The sequence below is a fragment of the Hypanus sabinus genome, chromosome 23 (assembly GCF_030144855.1).
Source record: "Hypanus sabinus isolate sHypSab1 chromosome 23, sHypSab1.hap1, whole genome shotgun sequence".
Classification (NCBI taxonomy): Eukaryota; Metazoa; Chordata; class Chondrichthyes; order Myliobatiformes; family Dasyatidae; genus Hypanus; species Hypanus sabinus.
The window spans coordinates 20,102,467-20,123,458 of record NC_082728.1 but is presented as its reverse complement, the minus strand read 5'-3'; the positions used below and the strand labels follow the sequence as shown (position 1 = coordinate 20,123,458).

General features: G+C 41.4%; 1 protein-coding gene across 2 annotated transcripts; it reads right to left on the bottom strand.

Moving 5' to 3' along the window:
- Nucleotides 1–7,726: 7,726 nt before the first annotated feature.
- On the bottom strand, nt 7,727–20,701 carry LOC132380013 (somatostatin receptor type 2-like). Of its 2 annotated transcripts, none has more exons than XM_059948463.1 (2): nt 20,487–20,701; nt 7,727–19,605 (listed from the first exon to the last, which is right to left on the bottom strand). In XM_059948463.1, exon 2 carries the CDS (start codon nt 19,548–19,550, stop codon nt 18,423–18,425), a length of 1,128 nt encoding a protein of 375 aa, XP_059804446.1. In that variant the 5' UTR covers nt 19,551–19,605; nt 20,487–20,701; the 3' UTR covers nt 7,727–18,422. The 2 variants fall into 2 exon arrangements, with proteins under 2 accessions (XP_059804446.1, XP_059804447.1); XM_059948464.1 differs by lacking the exon at nt 20,487–20,701 and adding an exon at nt 20,086–20,302 and having other exon boundaries at nt 7,727–19,601.
- Nucleotides 20,702–20,992: the final 291 nt, after the last annotated feature.

Genomic DNA, 20,992 nt, shown 5'->3' with positions numbered 1-20,992 from the left:
TCAAGGAGGATGAGCAGGCTAGGGCCTTTTTCATTGGAATGTAGAAGAATGAGGAATGATCTTATAGAAGTGTTTAAAATTGTTGTATTTATTTATTGATTATACAGTGTGGACTGTTCCTTCTGGCTCTTTGAGCCATGCTACCCAGCAACCCCTGACCCAATTAACCCTAGCCTAATCATGGGACAATTTACAGTGACAGGTGACCTGATCAATGTTGCCTGACCTGCTGAGTTCCTCTGGCATTTTGTATTTGTTCCCATGGATTTTCAGCAACCACAGAATCTCTTGTGTTGTAAGTCAACTGTGTTATGATCAGTAAAAAACTTTAAAGTAGAACAGATTGGTTATTTCTAAAATACACCACTGAAAGGATACTGTACCGTTCTATCCAGATTTATGAGTTTGAGAGAGTTGTGCTTTTAATAAAAGCAAATGGTTCAAAGGCAAGATTTATTACAATATTTGTGGGAAATAAACTGAAGACAATTCTCTTCCAGAAAGTTTCAGGCTTAATAACATTAACACAAACCAGACCAAAATCTTCACAAGTACCAAACTTATCATAGAAGGATGTGGCACTGGAAAATCCTTTGCACAGTTCCAAAGAAAATAGTAACGCGATAGAATTAAAACTCGACATAACTCAGACTAGAGCACTTCTAAAGTTCAAGGTAAATTTGTTAGTAAAGTGCATATATGTCACCATGTCCTACCTTGAGATTGTTTTTCTTGCAGGTATTTACAGGAAAATAAAGAAATTCAACAAAATGGCGACATTTTGCAAACAGCTCATAAAGCTACTAGATACTTTAGTAGATATACTTCTTTGGAATTGTGATCACTGCAATCTCTGCAATCTGTAGCCTGTCATTTTCCTTTTAAGTACGTTCTTTTGAACTGACTGAACGATCCAGTGCTTTTATGATATCCTGGAGGTTTCGGCAAAGTAGATTCTCAAGAGTGCAGGTAAAACCAGGGCAGCCCCTGCTTGGGGATGGACGCTGAGTTGAGGCCTAATGGTGGAGGACAAGCCCGTGTTCAGCTCCATTACTTCATGCTGATTAAAACGTCAAGCAAGATTAAAATGGTTGTGGACAAGAGCTGAAGATGAACAGGAGTTCGGTGCCATCTGCTTGCATCTGACCGGTCTCCCTCTCCTCTCGCTACCCCCATCAGGCAGGAGGTGCAGGAGTCTTGGGTCCCACACCACCAGGTTTTGGAGCAACACACACAAAATGCTGGTGGAACGCAGCAGTCCAGGCCGCATCTATAGGAAGAAGCACTGTCGACATTTTGGGCCGAGACCCTTCGTCAGGACTAACTGAAAGGAAAGATAGTAAGAGATTTGAAAGTAGGAGGGGGAGGGGAAAATGGGAAATGATAGGAGAAGACCGGAGGGGGTGGGGTGAAGCTAAGAGCTGGAAAGGTGATTGGCAAAAGGGTTACAGAGCTGGAGAAGGGAAAAGATCATGGGACAGGAGGCCTAGAGAGAAAGAAAGGGGGAGGGGATAGAGGGAGATGGAGAACAGGCAGAGTGATGGGCAGAGAGAGAGAAAAAAAGGGGAGGGGGAAAAAGCTAAATAAGTCAAGGATGGGGTAAGAAGGGGAGGAGGGGCATTAACAAGTTAGAGAAATCAATGTTCATGCCATCAGGTTGGAGGCTTCATCTTGACAGTAGAGGAGGCCACGGATAGACATATCAGAATGGGATTGGGACGTTCGGGAGCAGTTGTTGCTCTGCAGCTCCTAAACTGGCTTCACTTGCCTCAGGGCTGCACAGACTCCACAGCTGCGGACTCACTTTCGGGGCCTTTGCAGTTCATGCTCCATGTGCTTTTGTTTACTCTTTTTTTTAATAACTACTTGAGTGATCTGATCAAAGATTCAAGGCCGAGCGTGAAGGACAAGCCGGATGTGAGATTTACTCGCTTCAGCGTTGAAATAACTGCAGCTGTGGCCTGCAACCATTGGCATTCACCTCAGCCCTGAACCGGCTCCATGGCTATGGTCTGCAGCCATCAGGCTCCTAGACTATCTTAGCTCACCTCAGAGCTAAATACGCTCCCTGACTGTGGACACACTTTTGGGGACTCTGTGGTTAACATTCTGTGCATTATTTATTATTGTATGCAAGATGCCATTTGTTCTCTTTTTGCACATTGGCTGTTTGAGTGTCTTTGTTGTGTGGGGTCTTTTAATTAGTTCACTTGTGTTCTTTGTTTTGAGGCTGCCTGCACGAAGATGAATCTCAAGGTTACATACAGTATGAACACTTTGATAATAAATGTACTTCGAACCCTGAAATTTGAATTGTGAAAAACCATACATAGACAAAGACTGACTAACAACTAATATGGAAAAGAAGACAAATTGTGCAAATAATGAAAAAATAAATAAATATTAGTGAGAACGTGAGTGGTAGAGTCCACGAGAGGGAGTCCATAGGTTGTGATGGTTTCTAGTACTGCCGACACTGAATTCCAACTATCAGGTCCAGGTTATTGCTGTGGCTTATCGGGGCAGACATGGGGGAGAGCTGCAAGTCCAGCTGCATAATAGAAGACACTGGGGACAGAACAAGTTGAGCCGACCACACGGGCTCAGCAACTCCGGGTGTATTTTGAGATGATGTTAATCATGTGCACAGGGGAAAGGAAAACATTACACAGAAGACCTTCCTCTCATTCCTTTCTTGTCCAATTCTGTTGATTGCTCTTGGCTCAGAGTCAGAATTTTAACTACATTTCAATTACTTTTCAGTTAAAAATCTGTTACTACCTCCTTGAATTAAATAACTTGTTGAAACCTTTGCAATTCTTAAAGTGTGTGCTAATGGACCACTCCAAGCTTGTCAGAAACAAAACATACAAAATCTAACTCTTCTTAGGTGAGAGTTATGTCAACATAATCTTCACGTCCATAAATCCCTCGAAGTTGTAGCCCATGTTGAAAGGATGGGTTGGCCTTCATTTGTTGGGGGATTGAGTTCAAGAGTTGCGAGGTAATGTTTCAGCTCCACAAAACTCCGGTTACACCATACTTGGAGTATTGTGCGTTCAGTTCTGGCCCCCTTATTATAGGAAGGGTGTGGAAGCTTTAGAGAGGGTGCAGAGGAGACTTAGCAGGATGAATACTGGAGTAGAAAACGTGTCTTATGAGGACAGGTTAAGCAAGCTAGGGTTTTTTGCTTTGGAGCAAAGGAGGATGAGAGCTGACTTGATAGAGGTGGATGATATAATAAGAGGCATAAATTGAGTGGACAGCCAGAGACTTTTCCTCGGGTGGAAATGATTAATACAAGGGGGCATAACTTTAAGGTGTCAGGGGAAAGTATACGGTTATGTGGGTTTTTTACACAGGGAGTGGTAGGTATGTGAAAGGTGCTGCCAGGGACATAAGGGACATTCAAGCTACTCTTAAACAGGCACATGGATGAAAGAAAAATGGAGGGCTATGTGGGTGAGAAGGGTTAGATTGATCTTGGAGTAGATTAAAGAGGTGGCACAATATTGAAGGCCCAAGGGCCTATATTGTTCCATGTTTTCTATCAATAGAACTGAAACCACATATAATTAGTCAGGCTGCACTTTGATGGCAACACTTCCAACGAGCACCTTTATCTTATCCGAGCCAATGGGATAGAAATTCCAGTTCAATCATAAGAATTTATTTTACAATGTGTTTCAAATGGGGGGGGGGACGTGCTTATCTCACTCTCTTCATACAGCTGTGAAAGATACCGTAGAAGCAGCTCGGGTCAGCAATGCCTGTGGGATGTTCGTAATTAGAATACTCAGGCCTGGCACTGTGAACTCTGAGAACTTGTGAGCATTACCTGGAGAGTCCTGCACAAAAACTAACACAGAGTGGTCTTGTACAGGGAAACCTGGACGTGAACTTCTGCAAACCTCAGAATTAAAGATCTTGATGCCCGAGGGACTTTTGCAAAGCAGTGACAAGGTGACCCCGTTAGTCAATGCCATCAAAAGGAAATGGAACGAGTTTCTTGGCTGCACCGTATTTAATGAGAGGCTTATATCTGCAGAGTGCCTTTCAAGTCCACTTCATGATATTCTAAGGCTGTTGAATAGTTTTGAAGTAAGAAACTGCTAGCGGAAGTTCAGTAAGTGCAGCAAGCATTTGCATACAGCAAACTGATAAAGAACAGACCGTAAACACAAGACGTTCTGTAGATACTGAAAATCCAGAGCAACACACACACACACACACACACACACACACACACACACACACACACACGTTGGAGGGACTCAGCAGGTCAGGCAGCATCTATGGAGGGGGATGAGCAGTCGACATTTTGGACTGAAACCCTTCATCAGGACTGGCAAGGAAGGGAGCAGAAGCCGGGAAATGAAGGTGGAGGGAGGGGAAGGAGTAAAATCTGGCAGGTCATAGGTGAGGCAAGGTGAGGGGAAAGGTGGGTGGTGGGGGAAGGTTGATGAAGAAATTGGGAGATGACGTTTCGGACTAAGACCCACATGCTGACTATTTATTCTCCTCCATAGACGTTGCCTGGTCTGCTGAGTTCCTCCAGCATTTTGTGTGTGTTACAAAGGACAGATTAACTACGTTAGAGATCTTAATTAAATATTGGCCAGGGCAATGGAAACAACTCAGCTGCTTTTCTTGTAAACTACATCTGTGGGATCATTCAGATGCACTTCACAGGCAGACCTCCAAACTGGGTAACAAAATGGAATAAGACATCTTCAGTCAGGTTAGATAGTAGAATAGCAAAATCACTTATCTGGAAGATTCTGATTATAATTTCCTTATCAGAACAAGCAGAGGAAATGATGTCAACTTGAAATGCAAAAGTTCAACATTCCCGCTGTTGTCTATAAGGAGTTTTTATGTTCTCCCCACGAATGAATGGGTTTTCTCCAGGTGCTCCAGTTTCCTCCCACATTCCAAAAGACATTGGTCACGTGGGTGCAATTAGGTGCTCATTGGTCCAGTAGGGCCTGTTACCTCACAAGCAGGAGAAAATCTACAGTTGCTGGAAATCCAAGCAACACGCACAAAGTGCTGGAGGAACTCAGCAGACCGGGCAGCATCCATGGAAAAGAGTGTGTTTCAGGCCAAGACCCTTTTGAAGGATCTTTTGTGTATGGAGCATGTCACCTGGCTGTAATCCAAAATAAACAAATAACGATTTGTACAGAGTTCCTTTATCAAGTAGTACTAGTCTAATCTGATACTGAACATTAATAAAATAATTGAAAGGGAATTGGAACCCTTGAGAGGAAAATATTTTCAATTTGCAGTGATGGTGGAAAATTGAGAAAATTATGTACCTGGGGCATTGTTTTTATATATTTGGGCTACGTGATACCTGACAATGAGGCCCAGTCCTCTAGCATTTAATTGGATGTGGTCAATAGTCAATCATCCGACGTTGTTTGTTGATCACACAAAAGCCGTGTGCAGCCTAGAAGCTGAAGCTGATTGATTGGCAGTTCATCTGAGGTCCACAACCACTTGGGTACGTGACATGGAACTGACTGGCGGCTGAAGTTAGTCTTCTTGCCACAGGATTACCTGCTTTGTATGTTGCTGTGGCCCCAGTGAGTATTGTTGCCCGATGTGCTGTTGGTGGAATGAATATACAGCTGACCACAGGCAGGCTTGAGTTAGTTTGTACTACTTTCAGCAGTTGCAATCTCTTCATATGAAGAGAAACAATGTGGATTCAGACTGGGAGATGGTTGGATTGTTTCTGCAATAAAGCGCATTGTTAAATAAATCTATTAGATGGGGAATGTTTAAATTTGTATTAAAGGCTAGCTTTGTCATATGCACGTTGAAACATAAAATGAAATGTGTTGTCGCATTGAGGATGAGCTGGTGGCAGCCTAAAAGTGTTGCCAGGTTCTGGCGCTAACATTGCATGCCCACATCTTACAAGCCTTAACACATGCACCTTTGGACTGTGGGAGGAAACCAAAGCAACTGGAGGAAACCCCTGCAGCCACAGGGAGAACGTATGAACTTCTTAAAGGCAGCAGTGGGAATTGAACCCCAATCTTACGTTGACCAACTCATAGATGCGTGGTATTCGGTTGAGGGTGACATCCAAAAGTTTGCACCGTTCAATCCTTCGAGGTGGCTCCCTATTTACTGATAACATTTTGCAGATCCCCAATAGAGAAGAGGATATCTGAGAGGAAGGGAGTCCTAAAAAAAAGTCAAAAATAAAGTTGAACAAAAGGATGGAAATGGATGTGAAAAGGTGGAATTCCTTCCCAGGATTGGTAGTTAAGAATATAAGCTCACATGAAGAGATTGGATATGCAGATGAGAAAAAGCGGGAGCAAGATGTGTAAATATGATTAAATTGAGTGTAAGTGCCCCCATAGGCTTCTTACGCCCGTGCCTTGTTTTGGTACTTACATGATCTGCAGGTTCTGAACAGCAATCCAAGATCTTCCTGCACTTCTTTTAGGTTGCACAGAGAGGTAATAAAATGCAACTCTGACCCCATGGGCCATCTAGTTCCCTATATGTATAGAGGTTTCTATTGAACTCAGAGAAGACTTTGTAAGGTGCAAATTTAAAGGAGCTTTGCATCTCCAAAACTGCAAAAACACGTCACATTGTAGTACAGGGAACAAAATGTGAAACAGGTAATTGGATTGTTTAAAATAAAATCAAAGTGTGTTAACAGTTCTGAACAGTAAGGAACTATTTTTAGATCACAAAGCAAGTTGTATACATTTATATGTCAAGAAGATGAGAAAGAATTGAAAATTTATTTCTATCTAGAATTATCTGCCTAGTGTCTAGCTTGATGAAAAGTCCTAAGATATATTTTGATAGACAATTGTGATTATATAGAAACCCAGGATAGTATCAAAGTTCATTTTCAGAACAATCTTAATTCAAGGACGTTTCCAATTTGCTCACTCCCCACAATTAACTTCATGAATCTTTTCTGGTAATACAGTGTTCAGGGGTACGGATAAAAAATTACAGAAATATTTGTGATCTAAAGATCAATCCAAGAAATTTTCATTCTCAAAAACATAGTTCAAAACTTAATCCACACCACAAAGGCTAATTAGAGGAAATGTTAGTAAATAATGTGTACTTCATCCTCTGGAGGGATTAATAGTACTGGGATGATATTTGATAAATGTTAGATTTTAAATTCTTTAGAATCAGAATCAGCTTTATTTTCACCGTCTTATATGATGTGAAATTTGCAGCAGCAGTACTTAAAGTATCACTTCAAATTTCCACAGTTAAGCCAATGGAACTCAGTATTATATAATTGTAATCTGCAAATCAATGAATGATATGTGTCGATTAGGATTCATTTACAATCTTGTGTAAAGTTTGTGCCTAAAATTCTTTTAGTTTAGAACTGATCTTCAAATTCTGTTTTTATATCTTTGCGATTAAAACTCCAGGCTACTGGGGGTGATTGTAAACGATTATTCATAAAAGCAGTGAAGGTGACATTTTATTGGCCTCACCCTTCTCCCTTAAATCCCGTACGTGTTCAGTGTATGTGTAAAGAAAGATTATTTTCCATATCAGCTCTTATCAGATCCCTTGGAAATCACTCAAATTTCTTTCAAGGTAAAATCATGCACCATTTAGAAAGAGGTTAATTAATGATGCAGAAATCTAAATTTAAAAATAAACTTTAAAAATTCCATTGTTTTTATTCATCACAATTGTACAATGAAGAGCAGCGTACTACACAATCCTGTAAACAACTCGATTATAAATCTGATTTACATTTATGCATAATAATGAAATAATATTGAAGCACCAGGTTCAGCTATTTCAATGACACAATATTTAGGAAGAACCTTTTAATTTACAAGCACTTAATAAATGGAATGGAATTTCTACACGACTCAGCTAAGGGGTTTTACAAAAATAAATAGAAGTGATGTAAGCAAGGCTCTATAAACAGGTACCAATGTTATATATTACAATTTTTTATCATAAAAATAGCTAATTTTAATGAAAGTGCATCATCAAACTTTGCATGGATGGTAAATAGAAAACATTGAAAGCGATACCTTGCAACTGACCTATTAGGCCAGTTAATTTCATGTACCTTTATATAGTAAAGCTCTCTGTCCCATTTATACAAACATGCTAAAACATTTACTCAGTCTTTAATTAACTGGAACACACTGTGCAGAGGTTTGAGGTTGAACAGATTATGAACAGCCACATGAGCATTTGAAACTAAAAGACCCAAGTAAAGGATGAGCTATTTCCATAATTGAAAAATGGAGGCAGCATAATAAGACTAAGAGGAGACCTTTCAGAGACCTCTTTTGTACCAACGGGAACTCAGAGATGATTCTGGAGTTGATAATTATGAATGTGCATTAAGAAAAATGAGAATGATTCTTCAGGAATTAAATTGATCTTCAACCGATGTTTTAAGGCTACTGAAACCATTCATTGGAGGTGGAACAATGCAAAAAAAAATTGCTGGAGGAACTCAGGGGTCAGACAGCACTTATGGAGGGAAGTGAAGAGTGATGCTTTGGATTGAGACCCTTCATCAGGGTGTGGGATGTTCAGATTCTGTATCGAGAAACTATTGAGGGAAAGACGATAGAGATTCATGTTATTTGGAGGTCATTGAAATTTTCAGGACGAGGTTGGGGAAGGCATTATTTTATTGAGATACAGCCCTTCCAGCCCTTTGGGCTACGCCACTCAGCCACTTCCCAAGCCTCGCCGCGGGACAATTTAGAATGACCAATTCACCCTACCAACTGGAATGTCTTTGGACTGTAAGAGGAAACCAGAGGACCCAGGGGAAACGTACAAACTCCTAACAGGCAGTGCTGCTCTCTCCCGTATTAACACATCGTTAAAGATGTATCCCTGCCAATTAACACACAGTTTTAGACAGGGTCACTTAATACTCTGGCTGGTTGTATATTCAGGGAGCCATTCCTCTACACTGTAGCAAAAAGGGTAAATTTTGGGTATCTGGAATATGTGCTTGAACCAGTACTGGTGTTGGAATAATCAAAGGGTTCTGCTAATTGGGTTGTGATCCCATTGTTAATATTTAATTCTGTAGTTATCCGTCTACATTTCTAATGTTAGATGATTGTTGCCATTGAAACTGTAGCTAACTGTAATCTTTGTGGTTGAAAGGTGTTTGAGGTGTTCACACATTGTGTGAGGAGAGGAGAATTAGGTTCTCTCCAGAAGATCTGTTGAGTTGAATAAAGGCCTTTATATCACCTAGCTTCAGTGACCCAGTCAGTCACAACAGGACCATAGCTCAACTGCATCACCTTGCCTTGACTCAATATATCCAAAATACCCAAGAAGAGCAAAAGCCTATTGATCACTCTGTTAAAACTACCAACTCTTTTCTCTGCCACAGAGCTTTACACCTCCACCATGAAGAAGTTTTCCCAAAACTAGCAAAGTTATTTCCAACTATACTAAAGTTTTTCCTTACTTTATGGATGACACGGACATTGGCGGAGAGATAGATAATGAAAAGGATACCTAAGAATACTGTGGGACAGGGGTCAGCTGGAAAGTTGGGCAGACCAGTGGCAGGTGGAATTTAATCCGGGCATGAGTAAGGTCATGAAGCTTGGGAGGTAAAATTCTGGTCAGAAGTATAGAAAGGTGACTAGACCACAAGAGTATTGATGGACTGGGAGACCTTGAGGTGCAAGTCCACACCTCCTTAAAAGTGATAGCATAGGTGGATAGGGTAATGGAAAAGGTATTTAGAATGCTTGTTTTCATAGGCAGAGCCATTGAGAATAAGAGTTGGAACATTACACTGGGCAGACCACACTTAGAATATTGTGTATGATGCTGGTCATCATACTGTAGGAAGGATGTGGCAGCAATAGAGATGGCAGAAGAGATTAACTCGGAAGGTATTTGGAATGAAACACTCTCATTATAAAAAGAGATGCATTGGCTGAAATTATTCTCACTAGAATGTAGATACAGTGGGGTGGGGGGGGGGTGACCTTATAAAGGTTTATAAAAATATGAGGATGGAAAAGATAGATAGTCAGGTTCATTGTCCCCAGGCAGTGGAATCTAGAGATAGAGAGCACAGGTTAAACGTGGGAGGTGTGAAATTTAAAGGAAATTTGGGGGGTATGTTTTTTTTTTATACAGAGTGTAGTGACCATCTAAATAAGCTACCCAAGGGTATGGTGGAGGCAGGTACAATTACATTACTTAAAGATGTTTGGACAGGTCTTGGATAGGAAAGGAAAAGAGGGATATGGGTTTAATGCCAGTAAACAGGATTAATGTAGGTAGACATAACAATCGGCATGTACAAGGTGAGCTATACGTGTCTATTTCTGTGCTATACTTTTCTATGACTATGATTCTTTACTACTGAAGCTCTTGGCTTGTTTTTTCATCTTAGTTTCACCTATCAATAAGAAATAACTTCCTGTCTACATCCATTCCTCTCCAAGTCCTAGGTCTCTTGCATAAATCAACCTTTAACATTCCACATTCCTTTGAATATGTCTTATCTAGCTTCATCATCTAACCTGTAAACTTTCTGATGAATCAGAGCTGCACGCCAAGCGCCGATCAGCGTACTCAATAACCAGCGCATTAAAAATCTGAAGTAATATTTCCTTTATATTGCAATCCTCTTGAGTAAAGGCTAGTACTCCATGAATAGTTTTGATGATTTTTATCCATAATTACCAAACACAAGTTCCCAAATCTCATTTGTCTTCAATTGCTGTAAAACATGGAAAATACAGGCCCTTTGACTCATGAGGTTTTAACCCTACTCTAAGATTAATCAAATACTTCCTTCCTACATAGCCCCCCATTGTACTATCATCCATGCATCTATCCTGATAGTGTCCCTAATATATCTGCCACTACTACTACCACCACAGCTGATAATGGATCTGTCGTTCCTTTGATCCAAAGCATTTACTTGTGTTTAGTTGCATTTACCCCAGTTTTGGCATCTTGCTTAATCCATCAACTTCCATTGTTAGAATTGGTTGAGGTGTCAAAGGCTGATCTTAGAGTCAGTTTTTAATGCAGAATCTTCCTAGAAGTTGATGAAAAGCTACATTAATTTAATTATTCCAAATTTCTCAAAGTTCTTGATCCCTCTGTTCTTAATTATAGATTCTAAAAGTTTCCCCACAACAGAGTTAGACAAATTTCTGCAATTCTCTCTTTTAGTTTTCTTAAATTATGAAGTTACACAGACACATTTTTCATTCTTGGTGCATTATTCCTGAACTGGGAGAACTTTGGAAGATTATGACAAAAGCATTTACAACTTCATTGCTTGCTTTCTTCAGAAACCCGAATATTTCTCAAACTTTCATGTAATTATCATTTATAGCAGTTTTCTTCCTTGCTTAACTTGATTAAACAGTACTGAGATGTTGATGCAACTTCACCATGGATGGTCCCAAGCCTGGCTGTGAAAAGAGGAGGGCTGAAAATGGGATTAGCAACTTCATTCCTAAAAACCCAGGGCTACAGAAACACCAACAGGAGCTCCAAAGTCCTCATCCCTGACAGAGGAAGGATATTTGAAAATGGGCACCTGGAAACACGTGGGGACAACATGAAAAACTGACCAAGGACAGATGACTCTTGTGAGCTGCTGTTGGCGGCCCAATACGGTTGAAGGGCTTAAGAAGAGGAAGAGTAATTGATCCATTATTATTGTCTTTAATGTATATATATTATTCTCTTTTCAGCTGTGGAGATTGACATATTAACTACTGAACAAATCTGCCGTTACAGTTTTTCCTTTTCCAGATTTGTTTTTAAAGGGCTTTGGTTGGCTCATCTTGCTTTTGAGTAAGTAATTTACTTTCCTGCTATTCAACCCCCCACCCCTATCCACATACATAATAGTATTATCAATATTAAGTTTGTGTTCTGATTTTGCTGTAGAGCAATATTTGTATCAGTACAGTCAATCATGTTGTGAAAATTAAATACACGTGATATACACTCTCTTCAAACGATTCAAGAGAACATTCCATGACCCTTTTACGCTGTAGATAAGTTATCTAAAATCCACATAATCACTTATGTGAATTTTCCTGTTATTGTTGCAACATTGAGACATAGTATGTGTGGAACATGACTCAGTTATCATTTATCATTGTTAGAGCTTTATTGTCATTGCTCAGGACAACGAGATTACAGTGCTAATCCTTTCTCCAATTATAGAGTATACATTATTTCAAGAGTGTTCATGACAGGAAATGATTAGAATAGTGAACATTTTATATCAGAGAACCTATAGCTGGGTGATGTAAAAGATTCCTAACAGATAAAACCACAGTTTTTGAAGTTGACGTGCAAAGAACATTAGAGGGCAGTAGAAGAAAGGCCTGAAAGCTGAAAAGGCTGAGCATATCACGATGGTCTCAGTGCCAAGCTACTTCTGTCCAGACTATTATTGTCTTTTAAATCATTTTGTCTTCCCATTTACACTGCTTATGTTGCCACTTTTCTTTGCATGATTGAAAATGTTGACTATTTGGTTATTACCGGGCCGAGGTCAATGATTGCATTGGATCCATTAACAGCTTACTTGAAACTTTCAATAGATGAGATCTAAATTTGATACATACAGCGTCTTGCAGCAGAAGGTAATTATTCCCTGGGAAAAAATATAATAATGAAACCATTGTTGTTAAGTTTGCTTTTACGAAAAATCTTGGATGAGGCACCATCTTTGGTCACGTGCTAACTGTAGGTGAGAATATCCGCTGCCTGTCATGCTCAGTTGCTCAGATTTAACTCTGTCATTTTAATGGAACTGAAGAGACAAGAGAATGGGTTTGAGAGGGATAGGAAATCAGCTGTGATAGAATGGTAGAGCGGACCTGATGGGCTAAATGGCCTAACTTTGCTTTATATCTTATGGTCTTAAGTGAATACAACCTGTAACTGATACTCTTCAAAATATTTAACACTGGTAACCGTAAGTGAACTTCTGACCCTTATATTTAAGAAATTCCTCTACAATAGATCTTAACAGATATTGAAAATATCTTACAATACAGCTTTTTTATACTGCAACAAGCATTCACTGAGACATACAAAGAAGAAACCTTGAATGAGAAATCATATCATTTTTTAAAATACTTGTCTTAAGAGTTATGAACATTCTTATCGGCATATGTGGTACATTTTGCTTTAAGTTTATATAGAGTTATAGAAATGTAGTGCACAGAAACATGTCCTTTGGCCCATCTAGACTGTGCCAAGCCATTTAAATAAGCCATATAATATGGCATTTGGGAATTTCTGCAGAGATCAAAAGATCTTTAATGGACAATTACAGACTTGCAATTTATTTAAACTAAGACTATTATTCAGAATATATTCCTTGCAGAGATTCCATGTAATACTTGACCATGGAGAAAAAGTCATTCTTTTACTTTGTAGAAAGTGATCAGTGGAAGAGATGTTTCTACTGCAGCTGTAATAAATACACTCATTTTCCTAAAAAAAAACTTTTTTCAGTTTATCTTCGGCAATTTAGTAGCAATGTTCCCCTTTGTTGTGTTTTGTTAGTACTTGAAATGCTATTGTTATAGTTCTGATAAACTTGCAAAGACTTAGGATAAGTTTACACACGTTACACTCACCATAACAAGCAGAAGATATCTTGTATTAACACAGACATTTTTTTCTTAATGCAAAGGTATGTTCTTTGATCAGTGTTTGCAATTCCTGCAACATTTTATAGTGACATTTGCTCTTTGTCAATTTAAAATTATGCTCAGTGGCCTCTTTATTAGGTCAATCTGTACATCAGCTCGTTAATACAAATATCTAATCAGCCAATCACATGGCAGCAACTCATTGCATAAAAGCATGCAGGCATGGTCAAGAGGTTCAGTTGTTCAGACCAAACATCAAAATGCGGAAGACATGTGATCTAAGTGAACTTGACCTTTGAATGACTGGTGATGCCAGACAGAGTGGTTTGATATCTAAGAAATTACTGATTGCATGGGATTTTCACAAAAACGGTCTTTAGGGTTTACAGAGAATGGCGCAAAAAAAAAAATCATGTTGTGGGTGGCAGCTCTGTAAGTGAAAACACCTTGTTATGAGAGTGGTCAGAAGAGAATGGCCAGACTTGTTCAGGCTGGCAGGAAGGTGATGTAACTCAAATAACCGCACGTTACAACAGTGAAGTGCAGAAGAGCATCTCTGAACACACAACATGTCGAACCTTGAAGTGGATGGGCTACAGCAGCTGAGGAGCACGACAGGTTCCTCTCCTGCACCCTAACAAAGTGGCCACAAAGTGTAGGTATTAATTTCTGATTTGAAATTGGAAGTTCTGAGTTGTCTCTGGTGGATTCAAACTCCAGGCAATCCCATGGTCATTGCCAAGTCTAAACATTATAAATATCATTGCAAAGCTGCTTAAAACCGAAATGGTCACGAACCCACTTTCCGAGCACAGCTGAAACTTGTGTATTGTCTGGCCCAGTGCAAGACTGTCATCCAAATCAACGTGGAAAATTTAACATATTCTACTCTGAAGTCCTGGTCATCTATATTTGAGCATAGGTAACAAATTGTATCTATACAGGGGTTCCCAACCTTTTTTATGCTATCAACCAATTCCGTTAAGCAAGATGTCCATGGACCCCAGGTTGGGAATTATTGGTCTATAATAATGTCCACTGCTTTGAAAATTCTTTTGATGTATTAAAAAAGTCATAATGAAATGATCATGAACCTTTGAATGTGGATGAATAAATCAGCATTTTTGCCTATTTGATGAAGTCACAATTATCAATCAAAAATGTTATTCTATTAAGAAATTTGGCTCTGTGAGTGGCAGATTTATTATTTCCTTTAATAAGGATAATTTGTTCCATTCAAAACAAATCCAACTTGTTCTGCGCTGTGGGTTCCATGATCTTATAAAACTGACAGATAAAAATATACAGATTTGTAAAGGTGCTGCTAACTTCTGATTGCCATGCTGGCTGCTTGACTTGGATTCCATTTTCGATGTACATGGATAAGGTCACGTGCTTCTGTCAGACCACTCTTGGGTCTCTTCACCAGACAGCATATGGCCAGGTAAGTTCAACTCTGTTTCTCTACCTGAACTGAAGCATATTGGAAGTAGTTACTACTACCAACCCTGAGGCTGTATCTTAGGAGGAAAATTTTTAATTCCAATTCCCATTCCCATACTGACATGCTGGTCCATGGCGTCCTCTTGTGCCAAGATGAGGCCACCCTCAGGTGGAGAAGCAACAGCTTATATTCCATCTGGGTAGACTCCAACCTAAAGGCATAAATTTGATTTCTCCTTCTGGTAAAAAAAATTCCCTTGACCTCCCCTCTTCTTATATTCTGATAATAGGCTCTTAACTCTTCTCATCTGCCTATCACCTCCCCCTGGGTCCCCTCCTCCTTCCCTTTGCCTCTGGACCACTCATCTCTCCTATCGGATTCTTTCCTCTCCAGCCCTTTATCTTTTCTACCCACCTGGGTTCAGGTATCAACTTCTAGCTATCCTCCTACCCCCCTCTCGCACCCCCTCCCTTTCTATTCTGGCATCTTCCCCATTCGTTTCCAGTCCTGAAGAAGGTCTCAGCCCAAAACATCGACTGTTTGTTAATTTCCATAGGTGCTCCCTGGCTTGCTGAGTTCCTCCAGTATTTTGTGTGTGTTGAAGAGGGTAAAGAATATTTTTTAAAAAGCAGCCATCTATCAGAGTACACAGTTAGTAAATGCTGTATGTCTTGTTTAACATATAGACTACATATGTAAAAATATGATTTTAAATGTATAGTTAAAAATATACTTCACAACACGGCACCAATGGAAGATCCAAGGCACGTGAGTACTGTAGCCTCTTCACTGTTTCAATAACCTTGCTTTTCAATGTAATGTACTGGAACTGAGAAAAAGCTTCACTGCATCAGTAAGAGTAGAAAGGTCCTCTACTGCAGTAAATATTGTTGTCAGAATTAACTGCAGATATTGCTCCAGACATAACCATCAGCAGCCATTGATGAAAGGGGGCTTTTCTCAGGGGTCAACTACACCGCAGTTTCTGGCAGCTCAAAACCAGGTTTAAAGCTACAGACTGTATAAACCAGAATGTTTTCTTTTTAAAAACCTGAGTGCTGAGTGTGCCAATCCAACAGATAAGAGAGTTATGTTTACCGTATATGGCTGTAGTATTTACAAAAGAAGAAAGTTAACTAAGCAAGTATAAATATGGAATAAAATGAATTTGAATAATGGAGGACCAGGCATGGGAGAGTATGCTCTTAAAAGGTAGAAGGATATTTAATAAATTATATAAGTAATGTCAGCATAATTTTAACTGATGATTCATATGGATTAATGATATTGCTTGGAAAAGTATTGTGAAATCTAGAGTCCAAAATCCAATAAAGTGCCTTAAAACAGCAGAAATAAAAAGTATATCCATTAGATATGTTCAAATAATTTTGATTTTGTATATGTTCACATTAGATGAAGTAATTTAGAAAATTGTAGCAGTAGATAGAAACTCTTTTGTATCTGCCCTACTTAGGACTCGAACAGCAAGGTAAACTGATTTCCAATTATCTACGTCTTTGGGAATTTCCTATTTCCAATATGAAAACTGTGATAAAGTGAGGCTTTTTAAATTTTGCAATGATGTTATCCATTAAACAACTGAGTCTGTGTGTTCTTGGTTGAAAGCTCGCTAACAGAACATGCAGCACGAATCTCTAGCCTTGGGTTTGTATGGTGGACACCATTTAAACAGGACGAAGTTAGATAATAAAAGCAGCTCAAATAATCGCATAATTTTTGGCATTTGACACAATTTTGGTGGGCCAAATCCACCCCTTAGACCTTTGTGTATTCTTGTCATGAACGAAAAGTCGGAAGCTGAACATTTGTTTTTTCTATCTCACCACATCAACTTATTAAAGAATGTTTTGACTCATCCACAAACTCTATACATCGCAGGCATTCAGTAACTCAGGCCTTTTCTAAACAATCACACCCACTAAAACTACATATTGGAGCACAATGGTAAATATACAAAAGCAAAAAAAATGATTGATTATGTGTTGATGTGAAGTTAATGGAATTTTATCAGATATTAACTATTAATTTTCCATGGATGTGGACTCCTTTGATAAGTTTAGCATAGAACCCTTTCTCAATCTCAATATACTATGTGGTGACACATACAGTACCTATTCTGATAATACTTTAAATTTTCCCTAGACTCTAATTAGCATATCAAGCATAACCAGCCGCCCCTTGGATGCTTGACCTGAAACATTCACTCTGTTTCCCTTCCCACACAGCTTGCCCGACCTGTTTTTGTTTTATTTCAGACTTCCAACCTCTGTTGTCTTTGGGGAATCTTTCAATGCGATGTAGCGCCTCTTAAATTAAAACCTTTCCAAGAACTTACATGGTTAAAAATCCGCAGTGAAAAAGTGGGCTCATTTCTTGTTCACGTTTTGCCATTAGCGAGTTTACAGAGCGATTGAAATGGTGCACGTGTGTGGGGTCATTCATTGTGAGGGCGTTAGAACTGAAACAGCAACGTTAACGCCGACACCGGCGGGTTTTGGAAACAGAACCCACACCTGGATTAAAGCAGCAAACGCCGAGCATGATAGTGCAGACTAGCAAATTACTGGGCCGTAGAAAACATATTTACAGAAGTATTCATTTGATCAATCTGCAAACTTTCCCAACAAGTGGAGAGCCGGGGCTGTTATCCCACTGACACGCTGTATGCGGAGCTTCCTCATAGAGAACGAATTCGGTCAGTCCCTCGTGATGAAGTTTTCCCCCAGAGGAGCAGGTTACGGTAATATAAATATTTCATATTATAATTAAGACGAATTAGCTGGAGCAGCTTCCATAAGAAAAACGATGCTGAAACGCTTTCAAACAGCTGAACTTTCTCTTGGTGTTCATAATGCTTGAGCTTTAAAACACAAGGCTGGTTGCGGGACTGTGAGGCGTTTGCAGCATTCGGCCTCTCTAACCGGAGTGGCAGAAAAGCCGCTACGTCCTGATTCTCTCCAGTAAACAGAACTGAGAAAACATCGGATAATTACTGCAATTCACCCTCTGCCGCTGTACAATCCGCACACTTAAATAACGTCGACACATGGGTTGAACGAATCGCGTGTGCGGCATAAGATTAAATCATATGAATTAGTAACACCGGCGGAGGCGTAAATGCGGGTTGGGTGACAGAACCCTGCGAGCCACGGGCCGGGCTTGAGGCTGGGAGGACCTCGTCGGACCCGGTTGGAAACAGGACTCACCGAGAATCTCAAACCGGAGCCCTGGAGGCGTTCCCGTGGGATGGGGCTGGGACCCTCGTACGCGGCGATCTCGGCTTGGGTTTAAATGCTGGTCTGGAGGTCGTCGCCGTTCAGGAGAGTCCGCTGCGTTTCGGTGACGTCCTGCAGCCTTGACTTGTCCTGGCGGCTGTCACTGCGGTCTACCTCGTCCAGGCCACTAACCTTCTGCAGGCACAGCACGTTCTGAAAACTCTTCTTGAAGTTGTCGGACAGGAAGGCGTAAAGGATCGGGTTGGCGCAGCTGTTGGCGTACGACAGGAGGACTATGAACTCGAAAACGCCTTTGGAGGCTTGTGTAGGCAGGACGTTCACCCCCAGCGGGACCAAGTTGAAAATGTAGAAGGGCAGCCAGCAGCAAGCAAAAGCGGCCACCACGATGGAGACCATTCTGGTGACCTTCTTCTCGGACTTCTTGCGCTTGGACGATCCCACACGGATGCCCGAAGCCTTCACCTTGAAGATGATCATGAGGTAACAGAGGCAGATGATGGTGAAGGGCAGGACGAAGCCCAGTACGAATGTGTAGATGGTAAAGGCGGTGTACCACATCTGGTCCTCGCTGGGGAAGATGATGGTGCAGCTACTGTTCCTGGGGGCGTTCTGCACCACCCCCGAGTAGATCATGATGGGTAGGATGACCAGCAGCGAGATGAACCACACCGCCACGTTCACCAACTTGGCCATCCTCGGCTTGCGCCACTGCGAAGACTTGATGGGGTGGACCACGGCCAGGTAGCGGTCGACGCTCATCGCCGTCAGGCAGAAGACGCTGGTGAACTGGTTGATGCCGTCCACGGTCATCAGAATCCTGCAGCAAGCCTGGCCGAAGGGCCAGTAACCCATGGCCACCTGGATGGCGATGAAGGGGAGTCCGGCCATGAAGAGCTCGTCGGCGATGGCCAAGTTGAGGATGTAGATGTTGGTGACCGTCTTCATTTTGGCGTATCGCAGGATCACGTAGATGACCAGGGTGTTGCCGCTCAGTCCCACCACGCACACAACGAAGTAGATGAATGGCAGGAGCACGCTGCCTCTCATGTCCAGGAAGAACGGCTTGGTGTTGTTTTGGGTGAGATTGGACTGGATCTCGCTGGAGGCATTGCTCCCCTCGTAGGCTGCTAATATCCACTCGGGAGTCGGAGAAAGCCGCGGCGACGTGTCCTGAGCCATGGCGAGTTACCCGGCAGAGCCGTCCCCGACTGGGCTACTCACTGACCATTTCTCCCTGAAGCAAAGACAGGTTTAGTCAGCACTGGCCACTGCAGATGCTTGTCCCGCGCCGCCGCAGGGACAGACAGATACTGAACTTAAAAGAAAAATCAGGAAAAGATATCAGTCAGAAGAAAGAATTATCAGGGGTCCCTGCCACTAATTGTAACCGCTGCTGAACACGGGGTGTTCAGCAAGTTTACGCACATCTCGATTTAGGAAATCGATTAATACTGTTTCAACTGTTATTCCTAAATCCTGATTTATGAAGGGACATTTGGCACTCCCGAATGGGTGCCGGTCCCTGTCCATTCTCCCTGAACAGATGATGTATATGTAACACACCTTTACGCGACCAGAACCTTAAGCTGATTCTGACGCTTGGGAAACCTTTTCCATTTATTTGACGAAAACCGGGCTCAATTGAGTTTAAAATAAATAAATCCGCTTTTTAAATATAGAAACTGCAACATGGCAACAAATTATAAACAATCACTTGCCAGGGATTCCCGGGAGCCACTTTCCCGAATCTCTTCTCTGATCAGCAGAATGGGGAGTTGGTTCCTAACCAACGCTTCACGGGCGGAGGTGTCTAAGGGTGTCAGAACCCCTGGACATTTGCAATCGGAGCAACAAGAATGGTAAAGATCTCCAGAACTGCGTCCTGAGATCGAGGAGGGCTCGCTGAGAAAGATAGAGTTGGTAGAGGGAAGGTAAACCACCCGTGGTTGGGATTCGCGATAGCCGGGGGGAGAAACAGGAGAAGATTCTGCTTGTTAGCGATGTTTAAGATGTGACGCCACATTAAGGAGGCACGCATTGGACACTGAAATGCTTTCCCTCCCGATCACACTGAACCGGTGCAACTGAAATAAAACACCTGTAAAAGGCACTTACCATCCCGGCGGCGGAATAAAATCAGGCGAGTCGAAATGAATATAAAAAAAAACCTCTAAAGAGCCTAATTTCACACAGAGCCAAGGACGACACTTATGCAGTCCTGTCGCATTTTATAAACACCTCTTTTGGTGTTTTGCCGAAGTGGATGTGGTTTATCGGGGGTTTCGCTCGTTCCCAGCGAGAGTGACTGCCGGCGCCGCACGATGCTTCAGCTGTTGCAAACACACACGGAGCGAAAGAGAGCGAGAGAGCTGTGCATGCTGCTCACAACTCATGTTAAATATCTCTGGCGTTTCCAACGTGTTCTTCTACGTCAGGTTCGGGAGAGATAGCGGCAGGCGGAGAGCCGCCGTCTGCGAGCTCTCGGCAACAACCGTAAGGAAACACACACACACACACACACACACACACACACACACACACACACACACACACACACACACACACACACACACACACACACACACACACACACACACACACACACACACACACACACACAC

Bases quoted from the DNA above. Each gene is read 5' to 3' on its own strand.
- LOC132380013 (XM_059948463.1), bottom strand. From the start codon at position 19,550: ATGGCTCAGGACACGTCGCCGCGGCTTTCTCCGACTCCCGAGTGGATA.